Source organism: Amphiura filiformis, chromosome 1 (assembly GCF_039555335.1).
Source record: "Amphiura filiformis chromosome 1, Afil_fr2py, whole genome shotgun sequence".
NCBI lineage: Eukaryota > Metazoa > Echinodermata > Ophiuroidea > Amphilepidida > Amphiuridae > Amphiura > Amphiura filiformis.
Window position 1 is genome coordinate 38,348,062 of NC_092628.1, and position 16,537 is coordinate 38,364,598.

Consider the following 16,537-nt stretch of genomic DNA (forward strand, 5'->3'; position numbering starts at 1 on the left):
TATCAGGAAAATGACTAAGTAAATTTTGACACAAATTTGACATACAAAAAATTTTTAAAGTCAAATTTGACACAGATTTGACACAATTTTGACACAAATTTGACCTCATACTTTTCATTTGAGAATCTAAGTTAAATTTGACATAGTTTTGACATACTTCAATTTTTTTGACACATATTTGATACAATCAAATATATGTCAAAATCTATTTGACATAGTTTTGATATATCAAATTTGTATCAACATGCCATTTAACATATTTTTGATATACTTTTGATATATATTTGACATAAAAATTTTTGCGTGGGCTATGTTGATAAATAATATAAATACAAGCTAAAACCGTTGGGGTTCGATAATGAACCCCACAAAACTAAACGAGCATATTGGAAAATGCCATACGGCCGGGCGGTTTCACAAGTTGCCGGCTCGATCATGTCATCCGCCGCCTGGATTTATTCATGATTAGTGGTAGCCGCCATTCATTTGAACTTCAGCTTATTGATTGAATTAACATTTCAAAGGGGAATTTATGTTGTCAGCTTTGTATATAAATCAAATAATCATCAAGATTAACCCGCTAATTACATTTGTCTTAGCATACCGTGAATGGGCTCAGCGCAAAGATAATAAACATGTAATGAAGCTTTACGGTTTGTTTATTATTATGTACGTACACTCATCTAAATTATTAATTTGTGATAGGAATATCGTTGATATCTTATCGTTGATAACTCGTACAAAGATTCTTGTCATTTGATTTGCGAATTACTTTTCATTATTTTTGCTGTTTTTATAGCGGCCAGCTCACTCAAAAGATTATGAACTTAAAGTGTCTGTAGCTGGGAAGGAAACAGTCCATCTTTTTTTTTAATAATTTGCCATAATATTTTGTATTATATCGCGAATTTCAAATCCAACTTATTTGATATCAGAAGGCCATTCCTCGTATTTAGTATGCAATTTGATGTGTCTGATGTTGTGCTCTCATGTCCCACAAAAATAATGTGCAAACGTTGATATCCGAACGCTTAATTGAAAGTACTATTTTATTCGGTGAATATAAACTGTTCCATTCAAATCAGAAGAACGATGCATCAATTTTCAGACAACACGGTTCGACAGGACGCTGTATATACAACAAGACGCCCACAAGCAAAGCTTTTAGAATAGATGTAAAGAAGATAAGATGTACGATATCTCGCAGATTTAATTTCCTCAACGCTAGTGAAAAGCGTATCAGCTGTGTTGTCTGAGTCCGTGTGGGAATATTAGGACGACAGATATGCCCTTAACCGCATCAGCCTCCGAGATAAGATCTCGCATGATGCCAAATTTATTCTAACCTTCGTGTTGTGAAGAATTGCCTATATGTATATTTTGTTCTATATAGAAGAAAGATATTCGTATCTTAGCATTTAAGGTGGTACTACACCCCTTGATAAATATGCGACTATATTTGCACTTTTTTCAAAAAATAATAACACACTGGTAACAAAATTAATGTAATTATAGGGGCAAGGAATCCATTTACTTCACTGGAATTTCAGTTACTCAAGACACGTGGTATGTTATTAATGATAAGAAAAGAGGTACCGTTAGAATGTACCTCATGAGTCATTTCTTAACATATACAGTCATGGACAAAAGTTTGGAATAATATTATTTTTTTGCATAGCCCTGTTTTTAAGTGCTTATCATCAATGACCCATCAGCCATGCAAAATGGATCGTGGGTGTCTGGCAAGGTCTTAGGTACCATTCCATATCGCACACTACGTAATGTAGGACAATGGCTTCTTATGCCTGACCGATGAGCCATTGGGCATCCTTTTAGCAGTTATTTTAACGATATGATTCATAAGGTTACATTGGCTTTTCCATTACCATGTAAACAAACCAGCTTTACGTTGTAACATCTGTCTGATGAATACGATAGTTCTGATCATGGGGTGCGAGTTGAGCGCAAATTTATACGCCCGCGTCATTGACTACAAACAGAAGGATATTGTGCCGCTTTAGAAATTACCTAAGGTGCAGTTTCTAAAAATTTAAAGAGACGTCGAGAGACCGGAACTACTACACCTAGACCAAGGTCAGGTCGGCCCCGAAAGACAACGACCAGGGAAGACCGACATCTCCTGAGACTTTGCCGCAATGGACGCACAAAGCCTGCATCTCGATTACTAACAGAATGGCTGAGGTCCATAAACGCGCCTGCTACCAGGAAACTTGGGAACAATAGACTGGTTAGTGCAAATTTTCACGCAAGACGACCAATAAGAAAGCTGACACTTCTGCAAAGACATCGGCGTGCGCGCTTTCTTTGGTCACAGAGACAAAGGAATTTGACAGTAGGCCACTGGCGTAATGTGATCTTTCGTGACGAGGCCCGGTGGCCGAAGATGGACGATTCAAGGTCCGAAGACATGTTGGTCAAGCCCTGCTTAAGAATTTTATCCTGCCTAGAGTCCAGGGAGATGGTGGTGGAATCACTGTATGGGGAGCACTTCACAGTAGATCAAAATCACACCTGTACATGTAAAAGGGACACATGAACCAGGACCAATACCTGCATTTTCTTGATACAGTTATGCTTCCATTTGCAAGAAGAGACTTCTTCGGGAACAATTTCGTGATCCAAGATGACAACAGAGCCCTACACGTGAGGGCATTCCTTGAAAATGAGAATGTAGAACACCTGGACTGGTCGGCCTTGAACCCGGATATGAACCCTATAGAGAACTTATGGGCAGAAGTATCCCGCAAGTTAGGTAACATGAGCAACCGACCAACCAACCACCCTGCAGGAACATAGACACGCGCTGATTGCTTGCTGGCGCGATATTCCACAAGGAACCTCGAGGGAATGTCACGTCGCGAACATAACCTTGAGCTGGCAAGGGGTGGACATACCAAATATTGAGTTATGCTTTCACAAGCAAGAGACTTATCTGAACATGTCATAGTGGGAGTTTAAGTTTTTTGTTTAAACAACAAAGTTTGCTAGTGTCTTTAATCTCATTTTGTGATACAAAGGGACCGCCAAAAAGTGTTGCGATTGTGTGATCCTTCCATGGTAATGCGCTTCCCCAGGTTATTCTTTGTTTAATTGACAAACTGTGTGATGTTAATATCAAGGGACATTTGTATCTTTCAAATAAATTCAACTGAGCACAACTCCAGAACAATAAACCTGTTCCTAATACGAATGAAAACTGCATTTGATAAAAAAATAAAAATATTCCAAACTTTTGTCCATGACTGTATAATGAACCACTTGTCTTGAATAACTAAAATTTCAGTGAAGTAATTGGATACCTTGCCCCTATAATATACACTTTTGTTACCAATGTGTAGTTATTTTTTTAGAAAAATGCAAAATTAGTCACAAAATGTATCCTTAAGTAACTGTTATTTAACTAGATTATGTCACAAATCTCTCCCTCTCTCTTCCCTCTCCCCATATCCCTCCCTTACCTCCTTCTAGTTTTCTACAAATCTTAGTATCTTCTCTATTCGCCGTCGAAGTGACGTCATAATCGGATTAACTACCATAGCAATAGATGAATACACTTTTTGGATAGATCGCCCTGCACTACAAGCAGATTGCACTAATCACCGGTGTATGTCAGAAAACATAGATTGAATACAACACCGCTCTTTTCAAATATACTAATCGTCTTTTGTGATCCAAATTTCCTCCCTGATCTGTCTTTTGTTCCTGTTGTTCTCTCTTGATCTGACGTTTAAGTCCTCCCAGTATAATGACATGGTGTTTTACGTTAAAGATTTATTATTACATCATGATTACAGTGATTTTAGCCGTGTGATAGTTTTTACTATCACATGGCATGAAAAGAAACCATGTGATATCATGATATAAAACAAATATTACATGCCAATATTCGTGTAATAGTAAAAATATATCATTTTCGTGAAATAGAAAAGTCAAAATCTGACCTCATTTTGTACTATCACACTCATAGGCATGTAATATTTGTATACCATCACAACTTTCTTTACAACAGAAATGCCAGAATCGCGTTTTCATTAGTTTGTGCTAAGGTACATAATAATGACCATCTCACAATGGATTATGTACCTTTAAAGCCATATTGTAACATTTCCATAAAAATAGATTAGTATTTATTTTCCATAAAATGTTAGCTTTTCTGTCAGATATGTACCATTTTAATACAAAGCCGAATAACTGAGGTCAAGCAAACAAAAATTTGCTACCAGAGCCAATGCGTATTACTCCGTCGGTTGTTTTACGGTACGATCTTTTGATGTGTGTGTATATTTGTCCCGCACGCCATGTACGTACCGGGGTACGTACTGTGTTATGAACATCGCATACGCGTTCGACTAACATTTCCATCGAAATATTATTATTATTCAAAATCTAAAGTCTTGATTTTTGCAGGGTATCTTAATTTACTAAAGTACATTACAATGGTATAAAAACAGAATCGGAAGCATAAAAGTATGAAATTTTTTTCGCTCTCAATATTGTGTACTAGTTCACCCGAATATTTTTTGCGGGTTTTTTTACATCGAATTAAAATATACCCGATAGGAATATTATTTTTCACCATAAGAATCATGTGATGCATTCCACGCGCACTTGTATTTTTCCTGTACGCAATTTGAAATCAAAGCCATGACTATAATCACATCTATACATGTTACGTCAAACAAATGATAACAGCGATTTGTGATAAATGAAGAAAACTAGGGAATGTGCGGTATTATTACTACAAAAGTCAGAGCAGGCCGTAAGGTACGCTAAAATCGTCTCTTTTGCTTTTACTATTTTCCAATGTCTTTTATTCTGAAAGTGGTTTGAGATTCGCAAGAGTCAACCTGCCGGACTGAAAATCTATGTATAGTATTAACACAAAAATGGCCTACGTATTCCTCAATGTTATTACTAAATTAACAAACGACTGAAGTTTCCCATGCGGGATGCCGCAGCGTGTTTTGACAGAGTTTTTATGTCTGCAGTGTCCTACATTACGTGCCTGATGGCGATCTTTTCATTCTAAGGAGAGACAAGATAAAAGAAAGAAAGACATAAAGAAAGCAAAATCAAGAAAAAATATATTTCCCAAAACGGTTAGAAGGAGATATTTCCTTTCATGCTTGCACGAAGCGGAGATTAAGTTTTATTTATCATTTGAGTGTGACATATCTATAACTCGACTGAATATGATAAAATGACCTATTATGGTGAGGATATCCATTCAGATGACAAAGTGTTATCTTATATGAATTATCTTTGTACGATTGCTAAATATTTTACTTTTATTTCAACTAATGGATAGCATGGTTAGGGTACTTGCCGTTGGTGGCTAAGGTCCCGAGTTCTCAGCGGTGTAGATTTGCTGGGATATATTTGGCGAAAAATCTCTGAAATTAATTGGCAACCTCTGTACATTAAATGCAGACTTCCAATCTCCCCCATGGTTCATTTAGAATTGGGTAAAGGAATCATGAAAGTACTCCGCCTTTAGGAGGGGCGTTAAGCCGTCGATCGTGTGTACAGAGAACCATACCTGTGTATATAGTCGCAGCCAGTTTCAAAATGAGTATGGCGTTAACCCCTGATTGTTCCAACCCGTCCCGGTGTTCAAATGGACCCCAATGTAAATAGGTTTCAATTAGAGTCTTTCTTGAGTTATCCAGGATTGTCAAAACTCGAACATATTGAATTTAAAAAAAATTACTCATGATAACAAATTCCTGTTACAGGAAATGTATTGTCCATGCCCTATATCAGGTATAATCGACAGTTATATGTGCCTCGTGCGGTACTGACCATAAACAGTTCGTAAAAAAATCCTGTTCATTACGTTTGGGTTTTGGAAAGAACCTTCTGTTAAATCATGCATGACTCAATTACAAATCTCCACATCCCTTTCTTCTTGTCTATTGATATTTTGAATAGTGTTTATCTTTCCCTAATAGATAGCGCCCTGATCGATTCTTCCTGCATATCAATATGCTTCATTTACATTACATTACAGAGATCGGACACTAATCCCTACCATAACAAACCATGTAAAGGTGATATAACAGGTCTATATTACAGGATTAGATTAGTAAACTATGATCTATTTGCAAGTATTATAATATATTGATTGAGCAGGAAAGATGTGATACTATTTTTTTGTATAGTAGTCTAGTTGCCGGCGTCAGGTATACATAGAATGGTTTTTTTTATGATGATGACATGTATGATGCAAACTCATAGGTGTTGTGCGTTTGGCAATTTGGGAGGGGTGGGGGTTCAAAATGACCCCATAGGATTATAAAATCAAAATTTCAATTGCTCAAATACCTCTTTCAAATATATCAAATTATTTACATAAATAAACAAAAATAAATAAATAAATAAATAAATAAACGAAAAAAATTGAACAAATTGTAGCGTAGCATTAAAATCATAAATATAACCATTGCTGGCAGGAGGACTCGAACCAACGATATTGACATTAGCAGTCTGATGCTCTACCATTGAGCTATGACAGCATCTAGTGATGAGGGTCGAGTTTTTAGCTTATACAGTGTTTGTCAGTGTTTGTCCGCCTCGTGAAAGAAATAAATATAAAATCTCAATTTTTAATTTAAATTTATTTGATAATTTTCTAACCTATATTTTCTTTAGAGCAGGGGCAAATATTTCCCCTTTTATCCAATTTGACCGCTAAATAAGAATCTATATACTTCTTTTATTACTAATTTAATTCCGCGATTTGTTCCATTAAGCAATATCAAAGATTAATGTCAAGCATCTCACAACAGATATTTAGTTGGCTTAGTGGTCTTGCACAGTGCTTTTTAACCGGGAGGTACCGAGATCGATTCCCACCTCTGCCTGCAATTTTTTTAAAGACTGGGAAATAATAACCTGACATTCGCCGCTGACATTCGTACTGCAGAAGCGGAGTTATAACTTGTTAAACTTTGCTCCTTCCGTAAAAGGGTAAATTATTTTGGCACTACATTATTTCTTTTTTTCCACATTGCTGGTATTAAATATCAAATGGTCATAAGTGGCGGTCACTTCAAATCATCCCCAACTGAACGCGGTTCAGGAATGTCCTCTCATTGTTAATTGTTGGTTAGCCCACCACTTGAACAGGATTTAGCCAAAGCAAACAAAGACTTAAGCTTTTTACTAATGCTATACATAAGTATAAGCTTATTATCCTCTTCAACAATAGGATTAAAGATTGGTGCTTGACTGGAATTACGTGCTAGTGTCATTGGTTATTGTTAAAAGGCGATAAGGTGTGTAATTGCAATATTTCCTCTGAATAGGAAAGACTCTCTACATCGAACCATGGATGCTGAAGGTTCGCAATACTGTTATTAGCTGTTATTTAGGGGAAGGTATCTTCCAACCCCAATTTCAAATGTATATTGTGCGATGACATTACATTGTATAAATGTGTTATAATCATCAAAATATAGATTTAATTTACCACATCATATTACCATGACTATAATTCAAATGTTGTTTCTTGCCGTAAACCAAACCGATCAACATGTGACGATATAGGTTTGTATCAAAGCATTGGGCTATTCCAGTTGAAATCCATACACCCTATGGAAGACATGGACTTTAATCTCCAGAGGGGGTGTATGTATTACAACTGGAACAGCCAATCACAATCCAGGTGAAACCAAATTGTCATTAAACATGCAAGTTAAATTAAAAAAAACATTCATTTCAAGTTTCAGAAAGTTATCAAAGTCGGACAAGATAAGAAACAAAATCAACATCTAAAAACACAAGATACTGTCTGTCTGGTATTTGTACTAAATGATTTACTAGATGTAATAAAAAAATTTTAAAGTGCGACCAATTAAACCTCTCCGTACCCGCCGATAAAAGGGATATTTCGCTATATAGTATCCACGTGTTGCAACTTCTTTATAGAGTACGGTTGTTTGATGTGACCATTTATTGGTTTTTCAAACAAAACATCATGTACAACCCAATTTTTAGGCTTAAACAGCTTAAAGCGGTATCATACTAATGTATACAGATGCTTTTGAGTCATTTTCAACTTTAATTTCCCCTTATTTACAACACTATTCACTTTCATAGCATTTTTTAAAGCTTTTTCGGATATAAAATGTATCTATTTATGACAAGATTGGTGGCGCTATTTAGATACTGGAAATTACTCTTTCAGGCTTTTAATAAAAATAATTCCGTGGGTTTTTTTTGATGAAATATGTTTATAAAATTTCTTTGTTGCTTGTTTCACCTATTCCAGCTGTTTAAATGGCAGTATTGATTACCTATCCCTTGCCAATTAAGAAATATGATTTATGATAAATAGCGCCATCTATCTATCATCGCGCTACCACGTCTAGTACCGCAATCCACCAGAGTGCTGATGAAGTGAGCTTGGATAAACTACGAAAATTACACGTAAGTGTGAATTCAAATGCTTGTATGAATCGGTTTAAATTTTCACCAATATTATAGCGCCATCTATAGTTTGCATTTTCTTAATAATGAAGCCAATTCTATATACATCAAACAACAGTGAGAGTCGAGCAGGCCTTTAGGCAAAATAAATTGGTTTCAGATAACGTTCTTTCAGTAAGAATTGTTTAAAACAGTATACCATCTTCACACTGAAAATAAAACTGTTTTTACACTTTGTACAAATCCTTAATAATCGTATGGTAGTGTAATGTTGAGCACCCTGGTACGGGGAAGAGTCCCTGCTCCTGTTCCTTGCATTCATTTTGGTCTGCAATGTTAGTAGTTGGAATTGATTACTAGTTCCAATAACAGTAACCTCCTATACAAGTATCACCTCTGAATGTGCAACAAGTCCCCGTATCAAGTCATAGTTTTAATGCTTGATCTACCTAACATAATGACTATTACACATCTGTGACCTGTGTGTGTTGCACTCGTTTGTACTCAATGTTTTATTTGATTTGTTCAGCATTATTTCCTCAGCCATATGGTTAATGGTACAAGTTGGATCATGTTTCTTTGCCTATTTATACAGTCTACTATTGGAAATGCACTTTTAAATGATTTAATAAATATTTTGATGGTCTGTATATGAACATATATATATTATTGCTTACTTGAAAAAGTGCGTGTGTTGAGAGGTTATCTGCGGGATGTGATAAATGCTGCATAAAGATATGTATTTAAATTCTACAGATTAAAACAAGAAAATTAAATTACGTACTGCAATCATAACATCATGAATATTGTATATTTTAAAAGTAATCATTAGATAACAGGTCTATGCAATCGCAATCACAGATAAAAAATAATTTTGAACCATCATGAAATCTCATTAAGAAAAATTCAGTTGAAATATAAACCTATACTTAAGACATATCAAGAAAACGTTGTTTTGCTAAGGGCTATGTTTCCTATTGGATGACATTCATCTTTTACTTTTTACAATATGCAACAATATGTCTCCTATACACGCGATTGTGCGTAGGCTTAGAAATTGCTTATAAAATAATTATTTTTCCTAAGCTAAATCTGTAGCTGTACAAAATAGAAATAGCCAAGGGCATATTTTGGCGGTGAATTCTTCTTTAGATAGGAAACAGAGGACCGAGTTAAAGCACGAGCTCCTTAAAGTAAACCCTACAGCCTTTGCAATAAATTTAACCCAATGATTATATTAGCGACAAATGGATTTGTTCCTGCGGACTAATCATATCATATGTATTAAATTAAATTGGTTACTCCAGATAAATGTCGAGCGTGAGTGATAGAATGCAGGGCATATATATGCCACGCGAGTCTGAGCTGAGTAGACCAGCCATCCATCCGTTAAAAATAGCATCATCTAATTTGGTTCTGCTCATCCCTCTGTTGAGAATGCACGAGTCTGCTCTCGGTGATGCTGTGTCATTACTGTGCTGTGCCATCTAGCTATCTAATACCGCCATCTCACTATTTCGTGCGCGCGAATTGACGCTAGGTCGATGTGGTTTACATTTGGACTATGACTTGAGGATACTTGATAATGCGGACTAAGGAGCTGAGTATAGCCACAAACCTTGTTTGTCTTCCTCAGCTTCAAGTGACATTTCCAGCTGTAGGTAGGCACAGACAAGCACTGGAACGTGCTAGATTTACTATTTCCTTTCATCTATATGAAAATATTTACCAAGTCATGAAAAGAACTGTATGCAGTGATAGAAATTCGTCAATGAAGACTGTTCAGTGGTATCTTTGCGACAGTGTGTATTGGGTGAATTGACTTCAGCTTCACACTAAATAACAACAATATGTTTTGTTACATCCAGAAGTTATCTATAACAGGGCATTGAAATTGAGTCCCTATTGGTCGCTAGGTGATAATGACGTTACCAGTATTGTGATACTTACCATGCTAACTGCTTAAAAACTCATTTTGCTATTTGGAGCAGATACAACCATAGAAAATGACATTGCAGCTGTAGGCAACCACGCCTGATTAGATGGAAAAAATACTGGTGCCACCACATTTGCTTCGCTAGTGATCGAAAGCAAGGCAACATATATCAGGTTTTGACATTTTGCAGAGTATGTGGGATGCTAGACCATGTAGACTGGCATTGCTTCACTTAACACAATGTAACACGAGTGCAATATCATTATATCGCTAACTTCACAGGTGCATTTCGATACTACATAGTCATCATGTTAAGTAGCCCAAACATTAAAACTATGACCTGATTCGGGGACTTGTTTCACATTCGGAGGTGATACTTGTATAGGAGGTTACTGTTATTGGAACTAGTAGTCAATTCCAACTACTAACATTGCATACCAAAATGAATGCAAGGAACAGTAGTAGGGACTCTTCCCCGTACCAGGGTGCTCAACATTACACTACCATACGATTATTATCAGCAGGCGGGTACGGGAAGGTGGAATTGGCCGTCCATAAATCAATGGGCAAACGCGTGATTCTGAAACACCTTCATAAACACAGTACCAGACTACAAGAGTTTCAGCGTGAATTTTACGTTAGTTGTCAACTGTCTGTACACCCTGCCATTGTAGTGACTTATGACGATCCGTTTGAAACACGGGAATCGTACGTCTTTGCTCAAGAATACGCTCCATGTGGAGATCTTTTGGACGCTATACCTCCACACGTAGGGATTGAAGAAACTAAAGCTAAATCATGTCTCAATCAAACAGTTTCTGCTATTGATTTTCTTCACAGAAGGCATCTGGTACACGGCAACGTCAAACCAGAAAACATTCTAGTCTTTGATAGAGATATGAATGTTGTTAAACTTTCAGATTTTCGCAAGACTCAAAAAAGGGGGACATTTGTCAAGAAGAATTGCCCTAATGTACCGTATACTCCTCCCGAGATGTGCCAAGCAGTAATGAATGAGGGCTATACGGCCGATTTCTGTCACGATGTTTGGGCATTTGGTGTGCTTACTTTCTGCGTGTTGACCGGGACGTTCCCGTGGGATAGAGCGGACAATGAGGACAGGTGCTATCGGGAGTTCCTCAACTGGCAAAAGCGCAAAACTACGGCAATATCGTCCACATGGAGAAAATTTACTCCGAGATTTCATAGGTTCATTAGAAAGATCCTGGAACCTAAGATGGACAGAAGGTGCAGTGTGACTGAAATCAGTAAGTACCTTAGCGATACGTGGGTGAAATCAAAAGGATCATGTAATCTTGTTTCGACAACGCTGGAAGAAATCGAAACTGAGGACAGTTTGAACGCGAACACAAACCAGGCTGCTATGAAAGATCTCCGGAAGATGCTAGAAGATCATGGCGTAGAGACTGATACGGACAATAGTAGTAAAATGAAGCGAACAGAACAATGGGTTGATTCTTGCATGATGGAGTTAGAATCACCATGATTCTTGTGTTTTGTTATTGTAGGAGTCATTGTGAATCGGGAACCCGTCCTCCTCAAGCCACACCAAGCTTCACTATCTTACTGATGCAAAATCTTCACCATCTTCACCAGCTCGGACGTAATAAAATGACTTACTGGGTGAAGCTTGAATTAATAAAAGAATGGTCAAGATGAAACTTGACCAAAATTCTTAGCGTTATGGTGATTGGTTTCTTTAATGAAGCTGGCCTCAAAATTGTGAGCAAAGGATAAAAGCAAGGTGATGCCTTGCCTCTTATACACAAGCAATTAAGGTAAACAAAGGTGAATGCTTGATGAGGATGGGTTCACGGTGCTGAATGACCCTTGCATAAGTATCGAAACAAAACGTGACAGATAATGCCGTCCAAGTAAGAGGCAAATAATTTTATCATATTGATAGATCTAATGTTATGTGGGATGTTTTTCATGGTTAATGCTTTCTTTATATATATATTGCCAGGTATTTATATACTGCAAACTAACGCAATAATTCATTGTTTTCTTATTTTGTATTCAATGTCATTGAATATGATATTTATGTAATTTGACCAAAACGGCGCTTTATGAAATGCGCGGTTGTCATGTGTTGCAAATATTTATTTTTTTAACAAGGTAATTTAGTTTTAAATAAATAAAATTTTCTTTGATTAAAATAGGGATATTGTAGCCAGAAACGAAAGCCAATTACGGTTTTAAAAACAACACGCTTGTTTTGCTGTAATTGCTTCACATTGTTGTCAACAAATATAACTTGTATGTGTGTTAAATATTTGTGAAGCTCATATTGCATGAAATTGCCACGCGGCAAAAATGTGCGAATAAATGCGCTACTAAAATGAATATACATTTAACAAAGTTCAGTTATTTTTTTATAATGTAAAAAATACCAATATCACTCTACCGTAACTAATGTGTAAGCTAAGAATAACAGCTTGTGGGAAGAGAAATTCCCCGTGCGTGTATAAGATGAAGGTATTTATAGTACTCTTTTTATTTTTAATTGTAGACTGGCATTTCATAGCTTTTCATGTTTGTGGGAGTGTGTTTGATCAATATAAAAGAATATTAATTGTGATCTGCTACCACTAAATGAGTCGCAAGTCGGTAGTTTCGAGACGCCCTGGCTACTAGCTGCGTTTGTGTTCTTTGTTTCTTACGCACCTGTTCAAGCCAGTAGGTGTCTACACAACGCACTGAATGGTCTATTGTTCTATTGTGTCCGATTTGAGCGCTGACATATTGGAAAATGTTGCCAATCAATATTCATGAGAGTGTACATTCAACGTCCAATTTTCGAAATTGGGTGACTTGTGCTTGGCAGGTGTAAAATACATCTGACTGGGCGTTTTAAATACGTAACGCATAAAGGCATTGGCATCGAATGGCTGCCTATAGTGCTGTTAGTGTTAGGCCTATGTGTGTGTGTGTGTGGGCGGGGGGCTGTGTTTAGTTTCTATAATAATTATTATAAGGCCTACATTTATTTGTCATTCATTCCTTTTCCTTTCTCTGTACTTGCTAAAGTATCACTCCCTCTTCTTATCTCCCTTCCCTTCTCCATCCCCTCTCATTCCTATCATTTTCCTTACCTTTCTATTTATTTACGTCTATTTATTTATTTCTCTTTATTTCTTCCTCTTTCTCTCTTCCTCCAGTCCCCTCTCATTCTTCCTATCCCCTCCTCACACCTCATCACCTCCCAAGACCTCTCACAGAAGAGCTGCCCCCTTCAGTACGCCACTGATTTACTGATTATGACATTCTCCTTCTTAAAATAAAATAAAATAAAATCTCAATTTGTAAAACAACTTTTATATAGGCCTATACTGGTATACTTATTATATACGCTCGGTGATCGCGCTTCGCGCTCACCGTCGCCACTTCGCGGCGTGAGCATTCCGTGCATCATAATCAGTTTCCAGTGATAAGCATAATTCTGACGAGTGTAGGTCGGCTTCGGCTGGCTTGCATGAAACAATATTGTAAATAATGCTGTAATAAATCACCAAGTCTATTTTAAATGTATTCCAGCTCCCTTCTTGGTTGAGCACTTTGCTGTGGATGATTTACCTTGCTTGGATTTATTTATTATATGTTACATGTATACAACGTAGCTCACGGGACGTAGCTATTTAATACCATTATAGACATGGCAGCCATGATGTGTAATCATTCAGCAGGCGCATTCAATTTATTTAAATGAAGCACCTAATGTCAGTGGGGTGACAACGAACTATGCATTAGCGGCTAATGTGTGCCTTTTGTGCTTACGGCTACTCAATCACACCCTTGGGTTTATGTATAACAATAGGTACTTTTCATTCCATTAAGCGCTTTCACGCGACTTGCATTTGATCACTTATTGACAGTAGCCTGCTAGGTAAAGCGTTAATACACTGTCGGGTCAGCTTACCGATTTAATGGTGGAAGCCCTTTGTCCCAAACAAAAGGTACCTTTCGATGAATAGCTTGTCAGATTTCAAATCGGCACAAGGTTTCAATGCGTTACGTAATCTATTTCCTCTCCATCTTATAATAGCTCCATGTGTCTACAGTCCTTTGTGAATGGGAGTACAATGGGAATATCAACTCGGTCAGCCAGGATGTCTCGAAACTACCGACTTGCGACTCATTTAGTGGTAGCAGATCACAGTTATTATCACACACCGGGTTGCAGAAGAGGGACTGATTTTCCTGTGCCAATTCAGTGTTACACACAGATTCCCAGATAGTGAATTACTTTCCACTGTAAGAAAACTGTAATTCGTCTCCAAACTAATTTGTAATCGAGATTGATTGGCATGATGATATCGCCGTGGAAACATTAAAATATTTCCATAGCAATATTTTATATTAGAATACTGTAATGCGAGTAATTTACATAATTGCGATAATAGATTGTCATGTTCAAATCAGCAGCAGGTGTGCATATGTGTGGTTTTAAAGATGGAAACATTGACGAATCACAAGCTTAGCAATTACGACATATCTTAATCAAGAATGCAGTTGTCATACATTAAGCCCGATCAGAAGATTTTCAGGGAAAAAATCGTTATAAGTTAAGGTTGAATAAGATAAGCAACAAAACTGTTGGTACAGTACTATGGTAACCTAGTAAAGAATTGTTAATTTAAAAGTGTTTGACCAGATAGACAGACTCATCTCCCATAGTTCTGAGATTTTTGTAGCATATATTTGTCTCATTACCCTCAGTTAAATTTAACGCCCGGGATATGTTTTGTTTAGATGATGTGAAGAAAAACGTGGTTAAATATGTTAACCACCATGAAGTATTTGTTTTCATGTTATATGGGCATTGTTTATACATGTTTCTGCTTCTCATATCAAAACCGTTAGAGTAATATAACGCAAAATTTAGAAACAGATTATTTTAATGATGTAAGATAAAGAACAAAATATGAAACAATCTGTCCACTCACCTTTAAGCCACTCATCATAGCAAATTGCTAAATACACCCTGCTTGAAACGATAGGTTCAGCCTATATACAATACAAATTATGAGTATTGATCGCTTTGGTCTTGCATTCAGCCATTATATATCACTTAAATGTCCACTTTAATTACCTTATTAAATGACGACATCACAAATAACACGCAAATGAATTACGGATATAATTTTCAAAATTTCCATTATTCATTTTCAGATATTTTAGATAAAAGTACTTGTCTTCCAATTTTAGCCGTGCTCAGTAAATTATTTGTGACTTTACATGGACAAGTATGTTACTTTTGTTGCGTTATAAGGCAAATGAAACATTTGGTTGCATTTCATTATATTGTAAGATATTGTTGGAAATTTCAAAATTATAGAAATGCGTGCCTTTTCTTTCCTGTTACTATGATTCAGATTGCATTTGTACATATTTTGGACTTAATACCCATTTATCTTTCTTTATGATTACAAGAAACGTAATGTGTATGTAAGAAATGCATTTGACTTATTATGAACGGTGATCTCAGAGATGGAAACCCTACCTTTACGTTGCATTACAGGTCCTTTAAAATGGAAGCATCTCTTCCTGCGAAGGAATTATTCCCCTGTCTCTGGGGTTTATCATTCGTCTAGGGGCAGTATGTGACCCAGGTGTGGAGTAACATCATATGACCTTGTTCAATCCAGTTTTCCAAAAGGTTACCTCTGCTTTAGGTAATGTTGTCAAATGTTGACAGTTTGTAACAGGTGTCATGCTGGAAACATAATGATTTTCAGTTGGTAAAATATGGCAAATTGTTAAAAGAGTTTGTAGCGTAATGTTTGCCGTAAGACTACTTTTTTGTTTGTTCTGCGCTCAGTGGTATGCATCGCAAATGATAAATTTTATGGTACTTGTTTCTTATTACATGTATATACCATCATAGAACAATCAAAGGAATTGAAGTTGCATAAATTATCCTGATTCACTGAACTGGCTTATACTTTTTGACCCAAGAAGCAGCAATTCGTTAAGAAGTAAATGTTTTTATCACATAATGCTAGCAATTGAATAATGAGTCTAACTCAATGTTGAGCTAGATTTTCTATTGTTTTAAACTGTCCATTGAATTTACAAGTATTATAAACTTACGGTTGTCTATTTGAATTCAGGGCGTAACCAGTGTTC

General features: G+C 36.5%; 1 protein-coding gene across 1 annotated transcript; it reads left to right on the forward strand.

Annotated features, from left to right (window-relative positions):
- The first annotated feature begins 9,882 nt into the window (after positions 1-9,882).
- LOC140146712 (serine/threonine-protein kinase SBK1-like) lies at positions 9,883-12,092 on the forward strand. Its single transcript, XM_072168587.1, has one exon. The coding sequence runs from the start codon at positions 10,830-10,832 to the stop codon at positions 11,892-11,894; it is 1,065 nt and encodes a 354-aa protein (XP_072024688.1). The 5' UTR covers positions 9,883-10,829; the 3' UTR covers positions 11,895-12,092.
- Positions 12,093-16,537: the final 4,445 nt, after the last annotated feature.

Bases quoted from the DNA above. Each gene is read 5' to 3' on its own strand.
- LOC140146712 (XM_072168587.1), top strand. From the start codon at position 10,830: ATGAATGCAAGGAACAGTAGTAGGGACTCTTCCCCGTACCAGGGTGCT.